Source organism: Microcebus murinus, chromosome 12, assembly GCF_040939455.1.
Source record: "Microcebus murinus isolate Inina chromosome 12, M.murinus_Inina_mat1.0, whole genome shotgun sequence".
NCBI lineage: Eukaryota > Metazoa > Chordata > Mammalia > Primates > Cheirogaleidae > Microcebus > Microcebus murinus.
Window position 1 is genome coordinate 62,623,162 of NC_134115.1, and position 19,577 is coordinate 62,642,738.

The 19,577-nt window shown below is 35.8% G+C and overlaps 1 protein-coding gene across 3 annotated transcripts in view; it reads left to right on the forward strand.

Moving 5' to 3' along the window:
• The window catches only part of TGFBR1 (transforming growth factor beta receptor 1), a 47,244-nt gene that overhangs the window by 6,520 nt on the left and 21,147 nt on the right, over positions 1–19,577 (forward strand). For all 3 annotated transcript variants that reach the window (XM_076008869.1, XM_012769009.2, XM_012769010.2), the window contains one exon: positions 17,090–17,335. In XM_076008869.1, coding sequence (XP_075864984.1) covers positions 17,200–17,335 — 136 coding nt within the window. In that variant the 5' untranslated portion in view covers positions 17,090–17,199. The remainder of the gene's footprint in view (positions 1–17,089; positions 17,336–19,577) is intronic.

Sequence of the window (19,577 nt, forward strand, 5' to 3'; positions counted from 1 at the left end):
GGCACATGCAGTCCCAGCCACTTAGGAGGCTGAGGCAGCAGGATTGCTTGAGCCCAGGAGTTTGAGGTTGCTGTGAGCTAGGCTGATGCCACGGCACTCACTCTAGCCTGGGCAACAAAGCGAGACTCTATTTCAAAAAAAAAAAAAAAAAAGAATGATTTCTGACTTTTTTAAAAATTACAACTTACAGGGTTTACACATAGGTTGCTTTGACATTTCTTGCAGGAATATAAGAATATGCCAGTCATTTTACCTGCTTTGTCTCATTTAATTCTCATAACCAACCCTGGGTAGTAGTTGTGTAGTAGTATAAAAACTTCTTCCTTATTTGCTGGTTAATTTCCAGACAACTCTTTAAAGTCCATTTGTTCCCAGGGACCAGTGCTCAGAAGATAACTGTAGGTTTTGATGACTTTGGTTCTAACCATTGGTTCTAAGATTCTTTTCAACTCTCTTAAACATTATCCAAAGATGTATTTTGTCTTTCATCCTTTAATCATAAATACATTTATAAAAAGAGGACACTGCTTCAGATAGAACAGATGTAGATTAAGAGTAGTCCAACCACTAAGATTCAAATGATTGTGTCTTACCATTAACCCAATCTGCCTGGGTAGGCAGAGTTGACAGAATTTTGTTCAGATAGAAACCTAGTTTGTATCTATGAAAGAAGAGCTTCTTTGTTCCCAATTAATAGTCCAGGAAACTGAGGTTGTGCTGTTAATGAATGGTGGAGCCTGCATTCGAGCACTCTAGGGTATTAGCTCTTTCCTATACAAATGCTCTTCAACTTACAGTGGGATTACATATATCATGCTGCTTTCATATAGTGAATAAATTGTTAAGAGTCACTTCAGCAGGAAAGTTTTCATTTTGTTTTCTTTGAGACAGAGTATTGTTCTGTTGCCCAGGCTAGAGTGCCATGGCATTAGCCTAGCTCGCAGCAACCTCAAACTCCTGGGCTCAAGTGATCCTCCTGCCTCAGCCTCCCGAGTAGCTGGGGCTACAGGTGTGTGCCACCACACCTGGCTAATTTTTTCTATTTTTAGTAGAGATAGGGTCTCACTCTTGCTCAGGCTGGTCTCCTTCCTCGGCCTCCCAGAGTGCTAGGATAAACAGGAGTGAAGCACTGTGCCTGGCCCGGTTTGATTTTTTTCTTTGCAACTACAGGTTACTCAGATACTTGTAGTCTTTCTTTGACATTGTTTTTTTAGATAATATGAATCTCACTAATGAGTCTAAAATAGTTGATCACTTACTATTTGTATTAATTTGTATATTAGTCATATCAGATCCTTCTAAAAGTAACATAAGACTGAAAATAACTGAAAATTTGAATTGAAGAAAAAAGCTATCACCAGCCATCATTAACATTTTGGCTTATCTCATGCATTTTTCAGGTATAATAAGCCATTCTTTATCCATTCTGTTTCAGCGGTTTATCGAAGCTAGTAAAAGTTAACTAATAAAAGTTTTTAAGTTGACAGAGCTTCAGCTTGTAGAAAAAATAGCTCATTTATTCTTAGCAAATATTTAGTAGTGATCAACATGATGGGAAGTATAGGAAAACTAAGAGGCAGACTTGCTTTTAGGAAACACGATGTTGAGGAAATATGATGAATACAGACTAAATAATAGCAACCTCCAGACTACTTTACAGAGGTGGTAGGACTTGATCTCTTCATGCCTTGCATGATGAATAGGGTTTAGAATCAGTGGGGGCTGGAAAGGACACACTTCTAGGCTAAAGAGGATGGCATATGTGGAGAAGGAGCATACTAAGTGTCAGAAATTTTAAGGAGAGGAGTGGAAGTTCATGATGTAAAAGGTGGGCTCAGAGAATTATGAACCTTGAAAATCAGGCTGGTGGTCTTAATGTGGAAAAAGAATGTCTCACTATACCACAGAAGAAATGGAGCAGAGTGACTACCTAGGGAGATTTTAGAGTTGACTTGATGGCATTGGGACTGGAGTAGAAGGGTGGTTCTTTGACATTTCAGAGAAATCAGAGGAATTAGTAGTGGGGCCTTTGTGTGGCCCTTGCCTGCATGCTCTTCCCCTACATAACTGCATGGCCTCCTCCTGCACCTCTTGCAAGTCTTTGCTCAAGCATGACTTTTTCTCATTACCTTGACCACCTTTTAAGAGGTTGTCACCATTCTACTGTGTTTTTCTTTTCTTTAACACTTACTACCTTCTAAAATACTGCATTTACTTATTTACTTATCATATATATTTATTTACTAGGTTTATTATCTCCTCCTTCCCACCTGAACATAAGCTTTGTGAAAGTGGTTATCTTTGTTTTGTTCACTAATGTATCTCAAGTGCATAGAAAGTGCCTGGTGCGTCATAGACACTCAGTAAATACTTGTTTAATGGCAGTAGGTTTTAGCCATTAAAAGGTGGAGTACAGAAATTAAGAATGCCTCCATGAAAGAAAAAAGAATGACTCCAAGCTTTTTACAGCTGGATAATGCCTTTAACTCATACGGAATTTGGCAAGAGAAAAATTGAGGGAAAATGAATTCTGGTTTGAGTATGTTGAGTTTGAGGTGAAGGCAGCCAAACAAAATTGTTTGGTAGGCAGCAAAGATAAAAAACTGGAACTTGGTCAGAAATAGGAGAAAACCTTAGGGAAAGAAATGACTATTTAGCATTTCTCCTTCACTTAATATTCTCATTCTTCCTCTCCCTCTCAACACCTCCTTCCTTTTTTGGATTTCAGTGGCCTAAAAAGCCACCTTAAGTGGAGTTTTTATTCTGACCCTGAAGTCTTAGCTTGGATCTAGAGTCCATGCTTTGTTTTTTCCCCTCACCTCCCTAAAATCAGAGAAATACATATTCAGAATTGCATATAATCTTGATCTTTTGGGAAACTGCTCTGGTTCCTGTCTGCGGTAGAAGAGAGGAAGTTTCCTGTTCCTGGCCTGGGTTTACACCACTGGCCTTATGTCATGGTTGCTGGTGTTACAGGTGTCATCTTTGCTGGCTCCCTGATGCCTATCTTTCTAAATGCTTTCCATGCTGTTTTTATCTATGAATCACTCATGCAGTTGTATCTCTAGGCCATCTTTATTTTTCTGTTTGGATTGATCAAACTTGTTTGTTTTTCTTCCAGTTTTGAAGGCAGATTCAATTCATTTAAAGTGGTTGCCAGAAACTTAATCAAATCTTTGTTTATAGGAGTAGGTATATAAGCCCTGACATTATTTGTCTGGAATTAGGTTCCAATCAGCCTATCTCCCTGGGACTCACTTTTTAAAGGATAATGATTCCTAATTTACATGATGGTTGTGAAGATAGTGTACAGTAGTGTTTATAAAATACCTAGCACATAGTCTGACACCAGTAGGCATTCAATAAATGGGAATTGTTATATATTTAAATGAGCAAAAGAATGTCTTTTGGAAGAAAAAATACATGTTATGTAATGAAGAACTAGAATTAATTGGTAGGCTGAAATACAGAGTTCAGCTCAATATAAGGAAGAACTTTCTATCTACTATAGCTGTCATGAAATGGGACATTGTAAAAGTAGTATGTTCCCTGTCACTGGAAATATTCAGGCAGAGGCTGGATAACTTTATGAGAAATTGCAGAAGGAATTTCTTGCATTAGGTGGGAGGTTGAACTTGATCATCTCTAAGCTCTGTTTCCACTCTAGAATGCGGTGCTTTTAGGTGTAGTCCAAGCTTCCTTGCTTACTGTTTTTAGCCAACAGTAAAGTCTAAACCTCTCTAGGATTCATGGCTTTAAGGTGGACACTATCTTGTAACTTACTTATTGTATAAGAAAAATTTATTCATTGATTGGCTTGTATTCTGGGCATTTTCTAAAAAGGATTTAGGAAGCTTGAAATAAAAACAAATTCAGTAAAACCAAAACTAATGACCATAGAAAATAATAATCAGTAAGTAAAAAGGGAAAAGAAAGAGAAGAGTTACCCATAAACTTAGCTGAGGAAAGCTTTAGCAATTGAGCACAATACTTAGCTCTGAGTTTTCTAGTAGCAGGGTCAAATAAGCAAGCCTGATAATTTCATAGATCTCATTGCCTATTGTTGAGAATTCATGAGGAGGCTGCCACCTTCCTTAATAAAAATGGAGCCCCAAACACTAACATGGCAAGGCAGGGAGAATCTCCAAGTGATAAGGGGTTGTTGCTATACTTGGCAGTTCTTATTCTTGTCCTCAGGCTTCCACTTTAACACATATTGAGGGTTCAATTTAGTACTGCTGCTGCCATCTTTCTTCTCCACTTTAAGGCTCTGATTCAAGTATGGACACACTAGTGTTTCCCTAATGCCAACGGAACAGCTGATGAAAGGCTAGGGCATTTAAATCAAGCTTTGCTTAAAGCTAGAGGATAATGAATAGAGAGCAACATGAACCTATTCAGTCTGGCTTACAAAGACATTTTTCTCATGTCCTTATCTTTTGGCCTGTCTCCATTTGGCAGACTTCATCTGAGTATTGCCACCACAGGTGAACAGAGCCAGACATTTACCTTTCTTTAAACAGGTCTAAGTCAGCAAGATCCAGAGTGTCTTTGCTTGGGTTTCTTGTTTGAAGAACTGCCTCATGTCTGGTTGATGGAAATTGGAAATGATTACTTTAGGAGAGAACACACTTAACCAGAGTGTATGGTCCTCCTGTACCGGTCTCACAGTAATCCTAATAGTCATATAAAAGATATGCACATACATTAGCATGGGGGCATTCTTTAGTTAGAACATTCTAATTTCATTGGGAAAAACAAGCTTCTCCCTGTTCTTGAGCAGAACCTATTATGGAAGTCTGTATAAAGGTCCATTGGGAAATAAAGTGAACAGTTTGGGTTTATCACTCTACATGATTTGTAGAGATTCACTTTCTTCCTTTATTCTGCACATGCTCAGCTACTTTAGGTCTGTTCCAGTGTTTTCTTGTTTTCATCAACAGGACTAAACCTCTTTATTTTTGTACATTGCTTCAGGATAACCATTTCATCTAGATTTCCTAGGTGTGAACCTTACTGATTACATAATAGTGTGTATTTATAGTTCTAGGACACCTTGTTCAAGCATCCTGTTACATTTCTACAATATAAGTTCCTTAAATATGCATTGAAATACAAATAGCTCCTACGGGAAAAAGCAAAAACAAATGGCTTTTTCTTCTAGAAACCAGGACTAATATACATTTGGGAGTGCTTAACATGGTGGATATAGTTTAGCTTGCAGAGGAACAGAGAAGTAGAAAAGCAATAACTGGATTTCCATTTGTGTACACACACGTACACATGTGCACTCGCATGCAAATGATATATGTATGGGTTGCTTTTTTTGCTTGATATATTCATTCCCAAATCGTACTCTAATGTGCTCTAATTGAGTCTCTTTGTTTAGCCTATGGCTGTTGATTTGAGTACTTTCTCCAAATGAAAAACTGACATTTTAATTTTGTTATTCAATGTGTAATAGATTTAAATAAAAACACCAAGATTGTGTATTGTAGATTTCGTTCAACAATAATTACATATAATTATTTTACTGAAATAAGCAAGTTAAAGTATTTTAGTTATTTTATCTCATTTTACATTTGGAAAAAGATTACAAACCAGGGCCCAGAGTTTGTTCATGTTTCTCAATGAGGAAAGATAATTTTTAGTGGCCATTCCCACCAAAGCATTGGTAAATTAACTCCGTGCTACAGATTACTTTCCTGTGAACAAATGCTCTATGTTTTTGGATTTTTTTTTTTTTTTGCCTTCCATTATTTTGCTTTCCTCTTTTCTATGGTGCATTTCACTTTTGTTCTTTTCTTGTTTTGATGTATGTATAGAAGCTTCAGTCTTTATCCTCTCATATCGTCATTCTCTCTATGATTACAATTGTTTCTTCCTCTTTATTCTTAAAAATAAAAGGCTGCATAAATATTTTAGCTATATCTCATCTATCATTTAAGTTTTGTCAGATCCAGTCTGCCCTTGCCTTGTGATGGGAGAAGGGAAAAGAGGGAGGAGTTTCAAGGGATTTTAGGCATCAGGCAGAAAAAAATCCTAGGGAGTATTCAGCAAGAACCAACAGGCTCAGAATTAGCTGTGCATTGCTAACAGATGGTGTGTCCCTGAGGAAATACTGTAGTTGCCCTAAGCAATTAAGTATTTCCATCTAATTTAGCTTAGAGTCCCTGTAACTGGCAGGGAAAAAGTAAGTCTCAGGGAAGAAATAGGTATAATGAACCTATGAACCATTGTAAACCATATCTAAAGCCTTGTAATATTGACTTGTATATTGATGTCATAATTCTGCAAGATAGTCATCTATGTAGTATCTTTAATTTTCTGAGGGATACAAAGACCCTTATACCTCTGACCCTGACAGACCCTAATCTTTTAATAACCAGCCCCCTACTAGAGGCCTTCTTCAGTAACCAAGATGCTAGTATTAATGCTGTCAGCACTTGGAAACCCATATTCTTGGTGCCAAGTCTCTGGACATCTAGATTTTGAGTTCTGAAAACTTTATTAGCTTTGTTACAGTGGATCCCAAGCTTCATTTTTCATGTATACATAGTCTAGTCTCAAAGGGCAAGTGTTCCCCCGAAAGGAGTTCAGTCAACACTAGATGCTTGCATCTTCATGCCCTGGGGAGGAGTCCGCAATGCAATGGTTAGAAATAGTATAACAAATATAAATATTATAGAAATTAAAAAAAAAAAAACTCTTCCATTTTGGCTGATTTTTCTATCCTTGCTTGGTCAAATTCAGCTGTGTTCTTTTAGGAGACCGCAACCAGAATTGAACTGCATGCTTTGACATTTTGTTTGACAAGGGAGGTGAACATATCCAATGGAAAGACAAGAACATTAGAGCTTGTATAACTACATGCGTGGCTCACCAAGTCTCCAAGATTTCTGACAGTGTCTATTTTCTCTCTTTTGGTTAGAGAATAATAACCAAGTAATAATTTGGTGTCAAATAAATGTCTCTATTTGACACCATAAACTCTATACTATGTAACTTTGATAAAAATAAAGTCTAAATTAAAAAGAAAGTAAGGTAATTACACGGCAGCCGTAAGTCCATGAATGCTTAGTAAATCTGAAGGGTTAAGTTCCGCTGTTGAAAAATACACTCTTAGACTCGATTAATATATACATAGAGGGCTACGTATTTAGCTGTATTTTTTCTGAGAGACACTTAAAATGACACCAAAAGTTTGAAAATAATGAAATAGAAAAAGGCAAATCTAACAACAACAAAAAGGATAGATATGGTAAGATTAATACTTGACAAAATTCAAGCTACAGTAAACATTAAAGGGAAGAAAGAAGTATATTTTATATTGATAAGAGGTACCTCAAGACAGGTCACTAATCTTTATGCAACAAATAAAATAGCGTCAAAATATATAAGACCAAAACTGTTAAAAATACAAGAAGAAATTGATAAAAATCATGGTTCATAGATTAAGAAAGCAAGATTTGAATAACAATAACAAAGATTTAATGTATTCCAATTTTATAATCATGCACAGCATTCTTTAAAAATATTTCTTGAGTTTCCCAGAAATATGGCTATATGGAGGTTCACAAAGAACACTCAAATTAGAAATTAACAGTAATTTTTTAAAAAGACAAAATAACGTCTACTTGAAAATTTAAGGTTACTTTTCTCAATGATCTCATAGAGAAATCACAGTTGTAATTACAAACCATCTTGAAATGGACAGGAGCCCTACATACCAAAACTAGTGGGAGTATTGCTAAAGCAGTACCCAAAGGAGAATTTGAAAGCAAGATGTTTGAAAAGTCAAGCTAGAAAGGGAACAACTAAGTAAATACAAACACAATAGGAATATAGAAAAAAATTTTAAAAAATAGATTTGATCAGTAAAATGCTAAATTATTTCTTTGTAAATACGTTATTATAATAGACAAATATTTGGTAAATCCAAAAGGACAGCATGAACAGGAAAATGACAAAGAAGAATGGTGTCTTTCTGATGAACTTTAATGTATTTTAATGTAGTCTAACTTCAGTTATTTTCTCATTAAGGTTAGTGCATTTTGAGTCCTGTTTAATTAATCTTTCTGGATCCAAATGTCTTAAAAGTGTTTTCCTGTGTTTTCATTTAAAAGGTTTCTTATTTCTTACCTTTCATATTGAGATGTACAGTCCATCAAGAATTGATTTTTTTATTATGATATGAGGTGTATTTTCTTTTCATTTTAAAATGTAGATATTCAGTTGATTTCAGAAGCATTTATTGATAATACCTTCCTTGCCCCAGTGTACTACAGAGTCACCTTTATCATAAATCAAGTAGCTGTCTATGTGAAGGTCTGTTTCTGGAATATCTATTCTATTCTATTGGGCTATTTGTCCTTGTGCCATTACTACACTAACTTAATTATTATGTTACACGTCTTGATATGTAGTAGTGTAGGTCTTCCAAAAGCATTGTTCTTCAAGATGGTTTTGGTTATTCTTGGGATATTATTTTTCCATATAAATTTTAGAATCAGCTTGTCAGTTCTTACCAAAAAAGCCTGTGGGGATTTTGATTTGATTTTGTTGAATATATAGATCACATTATAGAATATTGACATCTTTACAATATTGTATCTTCCAGTTAGGTACTTGGTATGTTTGTTTATTTGTAAATAAAATTTTTAATTTTATTTCATTTGTAATTTCTATCAAAAGAACCTTTTGAACCTTTTACTGTAGAGGTCTTACATGTCTTATTAGATTCTTTTTGATATTTTAAAATTTTTGTTTTCTGTTTGCTGCAGGTTTAAGAAAAGCTGGTTTTTGTTTTTGTTTTTTTTTGTATACTGAGTGACCTTGCTAAATTTACTAATTGATTCTAATAGTTGATTTCTGGTTACTTTTGGATTTTCTGTGTACATAATTGTTCTCTGCAAATGATGACAGATCTATTTCTTTCTTTCCTACTATCTTTCTTTTATTTATTTTTTCTGATTTATTGCACTCAGACCTCTAATACAATGTTGAGGAGAAGTAGTGATAGATATCCTTTTCTTATTTGTGATTTCAAGGGAAAGCTGTCAGTCTTGCATCATTAAATGCAATGCTTGCTCTATGCCTTTTCCTTAATCTGATTATTTCTAATTTTTTTATTCTGCAGTTTACTAAGATTTTTTAAAAATTAGACACAAGTATTGAATGTTATCCGTTTTGTTTTTGTTTATATCATCTATTCTCTTAATCCTGCATATATTAATATGAACGATATTTTTGTATATCATCTCCCTGGGATGACTTTCCTTTCTATATCAGCCTTCCTTAAGTCTTAGTCTAGGTGTCATCTTTCAGAGAAATCTCCCTTTTCTGTGTTCTCTCTCTCTCTGCACTTTATGTCACCATTTATCAGTAGCATGTTTGTTGTCTACATTGTGAACTTGAGGGCAAGAATATCACCCTAATCATCTCTGTCCTCTTAAAGGTGTGTTCTTTCTTACTGTGCAGGTTACATACACTGTTCTTTTCTGAGAAAAGGTGTTCAGGCCCTGCTCTCTGCTTTTAAAATTATGAACTACGCAGCATCATCAGCTCATTTCTTTAACAGTGGCCCCAGTAGGTCTTTTGCTATTTGCTGGCCCAGGTGTTACTCTCTTCTGCTCTAAGTCAGTGGCAGCTGGGGGGTGGTTACCACTTCCTTCTCTTACCACAGTTCTATTTCATACGTCATTCCCCTAGCCTGGTAAGATCTGCTGCTTTAATTTACATTCATCGCTACACCTCATTGTCTGTGTGGCCAAGTCACAATGTCACCTACAGATGCTCGTGTTTTCCAAAGAGAAAAGGTTGAGTTTTTCATCTTTTCCTACTTGGGATAATCACCAAAGATAATGCAAAAATCCTTTTTTTCTTTCTATGCTGTGGAATAAATCTATATTATGTTGATATAGCTCTTAGGACATTTCTATATTTTCATCTGAAAAATAAGGGACTACGATCAGATATTTCTTTTCAAGTTCCTTCCAGCACGAACATTTTATGGTTAATAAGTTATTATTTATTAGAGGCATTATATATAAATGTACAAACTGGATGTGTTCCAATTTGGGTTATCATTCATATAGGTTGTTTTAAATCATAACCAACCATCTGTGTCCTATTATCTTTGTTCTCATCTCCTATTGTTTCCTTAGACTAAATTCCAAGAAGAGAATTAATGAATTAAAAGATAGAAACTTTTTAAAGGATCTTATTATATTTTGGCAGAAGTTTTGCAGTCAGAATGAAGTGGGTGTACTCTATAGGGTAAATATGCTGAATTGGAGGTTTGAAAGGAATATAGAGAAAAGGGATGGAACATAGAAGGGCATTTTAATTTTTTGTGTGACTTTGAATAGATATACACTCACACATTTCAAAGTTCAAAAAGTACAAATGGGTGTGTTGTGAAAAGTCTCCCACCCCTATTCTCTAGGTACCCAGTTCCCTTCCTTGGGAGCCAATGTCACCTCATTCTTTTGTATCCTTCAAGAGAGATACTTTGTAATAGACATAAACCAATATGTGTATACATTTCTCTTTTTCCTCTCTTCCCCACTTCCTTTTTAAGCACAAATGTTACTTCATCACATATGCTGTTTAGTATTATGTGATTTCCACTTAATAATATTTTAGGGGTTAGTCTATATTAGTACATAAAGAACATTTTAAAAAATATGGCTATACGATCGTCCAGGTGTGACCTTGAGACACACTGGAATGAGGCAACCATGGGAATCCTTTATAGTTGGGACCAAGAGACCAACTATGAAGGATTTCATCTTGGGATTTATAACCCTGATACAGTGAAAATAATAATACCAAGGGTATTAATAATACCAAGGGTCCTACTGCCTCTTTACTGTTGTCATTTCCTTTGACATGCTACATGTTTGGTTTCTCATGGTCCTTCACATCATACCAACATCTACAACTTTGACAATTCTCATTTATTCTGTAGTATTTGGAAATGTCACTGCTGGTTTTGAATTTCCTGGCATGGGACTGACAATTTTCTGTGAACACAATAACTTTTCCTTATAGTGCTGAATCATATTGAAATCTTTGTTCAGACAATATAATGAGATCAAACTTAAATGTTAGTTGCAGGGGAGGAACCAAGGCAGATAATTAAAGTGATGATGAAATGAATACAAGTTGAGCATCCCTAATCCACAATTTGTAATGCTCCAAAATTCAAAACTTTTGAGCACTGACATGATGCCACAAGTGGGAAATTCCACATATAAGCACTTAACACAAACTTTGTTTTGTTCCCAAAGTTATTGAATCTTGTATAAAATTATCTTCAGGCTATGTGTATAAGGTATATATGAAATGTAAATGAATTTCATATGTAGGACTTGGGTCCTGTTCCTAAGAAATCTCATTATGTATATGAAAATATTCTAGAACCTTAAAAAATCTGAAATCCAAAACACATCCGGTCCCAAGCATTTCTCATAAGGTATACTCAACTCGTAATATTTTTTATGCATAGCGAAGTCTGTACATGCATAGATTGTAACAACTTATTCTGTCTTACCTTTTTGTCTGGAGGCTGGAGTTTTCTTTTGACTTTGATTATAAAGTGTATCCAGATTCCAGAAATGTTAAAGTGTGGGGAAATGTGTATCTCAAAATTAAGAAAGCTATATACTGGTAGTTTGGGATATGGAAGTAAAGCTAGAGTAGTAGAAAGCTACTAAATAGGGAATTTGGTACTTATCTTTGCTATCGGGCAGAAAAGTCAAACTCTAGGGGTCTAAACCCAAAGCTGTACTATTGGTCCACCTGGGAGTCTTTAAAGTTTAGGGTTACTGAGCATAGGGATACCAGTATAGAAAATGGTTGCGTATATTTCATTCATGTTCATGATGATAATATAGTGGGGATTCACATCCATCTGTAAGGTAGAATATTATTATAAATCATTCTGGTTCTCTTAAGTTTTGGTTTCTTCATTAATATAATGACAGAACTGAATTACAACTAAATGATCTTCATGAGGTTCTGTCAATCTAGTATTCTAAGTGGAATTTTAGGCACTATGAGAAGGGGTGTTCCTTTGGTGGCCTACAAATAAAAACATGTTTGAAATAATGGCATTTATCATATGTGATAATTCTGTGTTTATGTAATTTATATTAGTTTCCAAATGTGTTAATGTAGAGTATCTCATTTGATTATCTTAGTGAGATGATAGACCAGGTCAGGAAGGTATTATGTTCATTTTGCTGATGAAATGAAACCATTGTGGTTAGCATCTTGAAAAGTTATTTAAATTTGATGATCTTACTGAAATGCCAGCCACTAAGGATGAAATCCTGCCACTGAGGGGGAAAAAGAAATCCTAGTCAGGATAGCTTTCTCACTTTTATCAAGCTAGCAAATTGTACATATTCCCCAAGTTCTGACTTAAATGCCCTGTGAAACTTTTCTTGATATCTCTTCTACCTCAGCAGAATTGAAGCACTTTGATCATTCTCCTGGGACTCTGGATTTTAATTATCTGTTTAATGCCTTACTTTTCTATTCTAGTGAACTACTTAAGAGCAAATACCTTATCCTATCCACCCCTACACCTCATAGCCCACATAGTACCTGGCATGTAAGGCTGCCCAGGGAGTAATTGCAGAATCTATTGAAAGAGTCAAATTGATGGGCTGGTGTTGTGGAGTGGAAAGTGGAACTTGGGCTTTAGGGTGGTAGGAAGGAGACGTCATTGTATACCTTTTTTAGGAATTTTGCCCTGTACATGCATTTAAAAAATTAATACAAAAACCTAGTTTAATAAAAGCGGGGAAGACAGCCAGGGGCCAGATCCATCTATTAAGAAAATAGATCTGAATTTTTAAAAAATGGCAATTAAAGCCTATGTGTTCATGGGAATTTTTAAATTCCTGTTTTAGTATTTCCATAAACTATTTTACAATATCATATAGTAGCAATCTTGTATTCAAAAAAGACTGATTTAGGCCGGGCGCGGTGGCTCACGCCTGTAATCCTAGCTCTCTGGGAGGCCGAGGCGGGCGGATTGCTCAAGGTCAGGAGTTCAAAACCAGCCTGAGCAAGAGCAAGACCCCGTCTCTACTATAAATAGAAAGAAATTAATTGGCCAACTGATATGTATATAAACAAAATTAGCTGGGCATGGTGGCGCATGCCTGTAGTCCCAGCTACTTGGGAGGCTGAGGCAGAAGGATCGCTCGAGACCAGGAGTTTGAGGTTGCTGTGAGCGAGGCTGACGCCACGGCACTCACTCTAGCCTGGACAACAAAGCGAGACTCTGTCTCAAAAAAAAAAAAAAAAGACTGATTTAGAGTGTTGAAATAGAATTTCAAAATTCCATCTAGAGAGAAAGCCTTGCCTGGTTAAGATTTGTGCTATATGATGTTATATTTGTCTAGTGACCTGTTTTTCTTATCAAAAGACTCATTGAAAGAGTAAAGACAAGCTCTTTAGCGCTGATTTTTTTCAAATTTACCATACTGCAATAACCCCATTGAAAGAAGTACAGAATATATTTTTCATGATGTCACTTAAATTGTATAGATGTGAAACTAGATTTAAAACCCTTATGTTTTTTAAATCATTTTCACTATAAACCAAATCTGTAAATTAAATATAAGACAACTTCAAAAAAACAAAATTTAAATTAATGCAGTTATACTATATGACAGATGATGTTTAGGTTTTACAGTAGAAAAAATAGCTTTAGGTCTGATTCCATTTTAAATCTGTTTCTGTATTTTAACTTCAGTGATAATGAAAGCTGTGAGTGCCTATTCTCATCAGTAATGTTGTGTAAGATGGTATAAATGACTTCAAGGCTTTCCTGGTAAGTTCAGGATAATGAGACTTCATATGTAACCAAAACACTTACCAGCAAGCATTCCTCAAATGTTAAGTTTTAATGCGATGTCAGTTATTTCATTCACTGGAAGATAAGATTAACATTATGACATCACTGAAATCTTCATTAAATGTTTTTCTAAACCAGTTATTACTGGAAATGAGAATGGAAAAACATCATTGCATACTTAGAGTCACATTTACTGCTAATGAACTTTTACAAATTGTACTACAAAGATAGGACCCATATATAACACTTGGGTGTAGTATTAATATAGTGCATATATGGTATTGGCTGTTGGGCTTTGGGCTTTTGAATGCGCCATGCCTATATTGGTGTATGTGATGAAAGACACTTTAACAACAAACTGTAAATGGATTGATTTGTGCTGTTCTAAAGGTATACAAAGAGGGCTATGGTACATACTGAAAGGAGCTCCCAGTTGTCAGAAGGGTAGGGAAGAGATTTAGAAGCACATCAGGGGAAAGATCTTGTTTGAATAGGGTCTTAAAGGGTAAGAGGCAGATAAGAGGATGGGTTTAAACTAGGCAGAGAGATAGTATGTGTAAAGACCAAAGTCATAGAAGACGTGATTATTATAATGGTGAGAATTATGTGGCCTTGGATAGCATTTGTAATATAAAAGGTAAATTGTAACCCAAAAGTGAAAGTCTTAATTATTAGACCAAATGTTTAACCCCTGTCTCCTATATACCAGGGGAGTCATGATGGTCTTAGAATTGGGAGAGTATTCAAGGCAATATTTTTTATATATAGCAGTTCCCACATTGTATTATAATGTTCTCCTTCACTACTCATTGGAGCTCTTCAAGGGTTGTGGCCATCAGTTATTAACATTAATCTTTGTATACTAAGTTTTTGGTAGAATAAGTGATAAAAGTAATGCTTAGAAAATATGGGTTGAATAACTAATCATGAGTAAAGAGGATTTAGGAGAGATTGTCATCAGTCTCTGTGGTAGTGGTTTTAATCTTTTGTGAATCACAGACCCTTTGTTAGTCATGTTGAAAGCTATAGATCTTTTCCTTGAAAATGCAAATATGTACAGCATTCAGCCTGTGATTTCATGGGATTCGTGTACCCCGAAGCTAGTCCATGAATTCTTGATTCAGAATCCCTCCTTAGGAAATTATACCCAGAGAACCTATAATCATCATCAAATATCATCATGAATAACAGTTGTCTCTTAACAGTCTTTAAATAGATTATGATATGTCTCTTCCTCGTACTTTTCTTGAGTTCTTTTCTCCTTAGGAAGAGTTAAGTCAAATAGTAGCTGAACTGTCTATGAAGAAAACATGTTTATAGTGATTAAGGTAAAACTTTGCTGTAGAGGTAACAGACGAGTGTGGTAATTAAGCCAGCAACCAAAAAGCAACTGCTTGAGGAGGACGCGACCTTCCTGAGTTTGAGTTTAGCAAGTGAGTTGGGGGTCTCCAGGACCACCCTCAGGCTTGCTAGGAGTGACAGGACTCAGAAAAGCTGATCTAGTCATGGTTATGGCTTATTACAGCAAAAAAGACACAGATTAAAATCAGCATAAGGAAAAGGCACCTAGGACAAAGTCCAGGAGAAACCAGGTGCAAATTTCCAGGTATTCTGTCCCCAGTGTAGTAGCATACATAGATGGTTTTAATTCTCTCAACATGATATGTTAACATAATGGGTGGAGGGTTGTCAACCAGGCAAACTTACCTGGACCTTGGTGTCCAGGGTTTTTATTGGGGTCGACTACATAGTCTTGCAGCGTCTGCATGACTGGCTTCAGCTACTCAGACTCTACCCCTTCACAGTAATAATAGGTGTTCACTAGAAAACATTTTTAGCATAAATTGTCTGATCAAACTGGTACCATGTGACCCAAGGCCTCAGGCATACAGAAACATTCTTATCAGGGAGAATGTTCCAGAGGCACAGAGCTCATCTCCCAGGAAGCAGACAAGGCCATTTCTGAAAACAGGACTTTCTTGGGAATGTACAGAGTTTGAGCAACTCAGGGTTGCCCTTTCCTGTACAGCAAATTAGCTGTTTAGGGAGTCAGCTTTCTTTTGGCCTGCCTGTCTGCCTAGCAGCTCCTTTTCTAGATACCATGGACCTCACTGGTCTCATCCCAGATGGCTATTCCGCATACTTAGACTCTTACTTTTCCCTTGCCAACAAGTAATTGGAAAGTTTGTTTGGACTTAAGGACATGCCTGTGCTTTGCAACTTCATGAGACCATAGTGAGATATAAGTACCTAGTCATTCATTCAACAAGTAGTTTTTGAATGCTGCTATGTATCAGACTTAGTGCTAGACAGCAGATTTATAAAAATGATTAATACAAGTCTCTGGCCTCAAGGAGGTTACAGTTTCATAGAAGACAGAAAAACAAAAGTAGCAATTCTGGTAAGCAGTATGTGCTTTGGGGATTAACTTCACTGGAGAGCACGATTGAGTGTATGTCTATCTGTGTGTATGGGAAGGTGTTGATGATAATTGCAAAGCTTCCTTAAGAGGTTACTCCTGAGTTGGGCCATAAAGATCAAGTAGATACAAATAGATATGGAGCTAGTGTTTGCTGCAGTCATTTCTGTAGCTAGATTGCCTGTGTGGTTGGGACATATATGTGCTGATAATGGTGGAGTCTGGTTGGTTTTACTGAGAGAGTACGCCAGTTCTAGCTGGAAGGCTCATATCTTAGGGTTTGCACCAAGGGCAATAAAGAGTGTCTGGCTCACTATGCATCTATTTCCATTACTCCATGACCATAAATCACTGAATTGGCATTTCCAACTTAACAGTGATGGCTGGTAGTGTTTTCACACATTGTTCTCCAATGGAGGAGTATGTGGACATATAGTTTTGGGGTGATAAAAACAAGTATAACCATTAAAAATTTACATACACTTTGAAACGAGAGGACAAATACTTGTCTTATGCCAATGAAATTGTATGTAACAAAAATTTTTCTATCCTTAGAAGCAAAAAATTTTTAGGAAAAACCTGGGTCCAAATTTTTACCACATTTTCATAGGCTTCTTACATGTATGTGGCTTGCAACAGAATTTGGAATTTCTAAGAGAAAGTTATATTTTGAACAATGCATAGAAATTGTGTGATAATAGGATCAAGAATGTATTATTAGAATGAATGTTGGATATTTTCAAACTATTAACCTTGAGATTTTTATCTAATAGAATCTTTTTCTCTTTTTCCAGCATTACAGTGTTTCTGCCACCTCTGTACAAAAGACAATTTTACTTGTGTGACAGATGGGCTCTGCTTTGTCTCTGTCACAGAGACCACAGACAAAGTTATACACAATAGCATGTGTATAGCTGAAATTGACCTTATTCCTCGAGACAGGCCATTTGTATGTGCACCCTCTTCAAAAACAGGATCTGTTACTACAACATATTGCTGCAATCAGGACCATTGCAATAAAATAGAACTCCCAACTACCGGTAAGTTATTGTATAAGTTTTCTTTTCTTTTTTTTTTTTTTTTTTCTGAATACTACAAGTAAAGTTCTTAAAAGCCTGACTATGATTTTAGAACTGGGAGGGATCATAGGTATCGTCTAACCTAACTTCTTCAGTTTAGAGGCAAGAAGTAATTTGTCCATAGTTATAGAGCTATCAGAATAACCAAGATCCTGCCTCTAGGATATGTTTTGTTTGAGGTGGTTCCAGGATAGAATTTCTCTGAGGTCTCTTATGTCTAAAAGGGTAGCCTCATAAAAACAAATTCTGACAAAGCCCACAGCAGTACTGTGTCCTCAGAATCCCCACTTCGTCCTCAGAGTGAATTTCTTCTTCCTTATGTAATGCTCCTACCTTTAACAGCCTTTTAATGGGCAAGGATTGAGAGTAGCACTAAACAGTCCAGATGTTTTCATTTTGTAATTTCACCTTGTTTTTGCTCTGTGTATAAATTAATTATACATGATTTCTAGATTTTTGGTCCTTCACCCATAGTTTACATTTTAAAATGTCCTGGTAGAGCCAGTCATTTGAAAGCTTTGTAAACTCTTTAATTTTAAGGTTCTGATTTTAGATGGAGCACACATCTTAAGTGTGAGCACATGTATTTAACTCTTTGACCACTTTCCCCAAATACCAAATTCCTACTGTAATAGGAGTAATCAAAGGAATAGAAAAATGAGGGAAACATATTAGTGCCAGTGTAATTGATGGAAGAATGCCTCCCACACGCTAACACTTGTGGGGAAGTTCTGCAATTTATAGTACAGATGGCACCAGACTAGTGAAGAAGTGACTAACCATACAAGAAAGAAGTAAGAGAAAGGACTTCTCAAGAAATCCCACCAATACCTTAAGATGAGAGGTTGAGGATGAGGTTAGGCTGTAGAGACAACTCTCAGTTCTCTTTTATGAAGCACCTGTTTTCAGTGCTCAGAGGAGCAGACCACAGTACTCACTTTCCCACTCAGAATTGGTCCAGACCTCATGCTAATTAAGTAAGAAGCACTACTGTAGCTCAGGTGAAAAAGGCCAGTCCTATGAGTTACAGAAGTTAGGCAGCCCTCCACCATTCAGCATGGTAGTCAAGCTCCTCATGGTAAGGTTCTATCAGACTATAATTTCTTTGTGACTTTTATGAAGGCATCTGTAGTTCTAATATGGCAAAGAAAATGATAATTCCCATTTCCATTTTTGAGTTGGAAATATCTGAATAGACATGTATAAAACTTTGTGAAGAAGTTACCTCATTTCAAATGCTAAACATATATAAACTTAACAAATGAAAAGACTCGGGTTCAAAAGAAGTACTCTGAACTGGATAAGTTAGAGTCAATGTCTTGTGAAATAGGTTTACCACATGTTCTGGGGGAACTTTCAGACAGTCCAATGTCTATTTTCAGTTCATTATGAAATACTTTCAGATGAAAAGCTCAATTGATGAATGTTTTTTAAAAGTACAATATTGAGAGTGAACAGCAGACTGACTGCTGGAATTTTATCAAGTTTGAGACAAACTTAAGGCAACATGAGCTTAAGAAACTGTGTTATAATTGTGTTCAGAGAAAAAGAAAATTGGTGAGCAAGTTAAGAGCTGTATAGGACAGGTCTAGATGACCTAATAAGCTTATTATCAGAATTCCAGAAAAAGGCACAAGAGCAGAAAGAGAAGAATATCAGGCAAAACTAATGAAAAAATATTAACCCAAATACATATAATAAAAAGTATCAATTTTAAGAATAAAAAATTGCATAAGCATTTGGCAGACATAAATGCTGGTTACCTATGAAAAGCAAAAAAGTTCAAATTTTCTACTTTAAGTATCAGGGCAATGGATTATTTAAAACATGTGTTGTCACCCAGAATAAGTCAAGATTTTTCACATACAAAGGCAATAGCCATTTTTCAATAATTAAGTATTCAAGGTATAAGGATTCATGGGGACTCTTCCTGAAGGAAATTACTGGAATTAGGATTCTGTATAAGAAATCAATCCAAATGGACATCTCAAGAATGGGAAAGATATGATATGAAAGAAATGGTGGTAAACAGTGAACCAGTAAGGCTCATGATGAATGTCAAAATAATTGTAATTAATATGGTACTAAAACAACACAAAATGTTAATTGTTAAGAGATTATAAGTAAATAAATGATCTGGAATTAAAAGTCTAGGTGGTTAAAAGACTAGAAAGTATATATGTGCAAAACTCTATTAATAAAA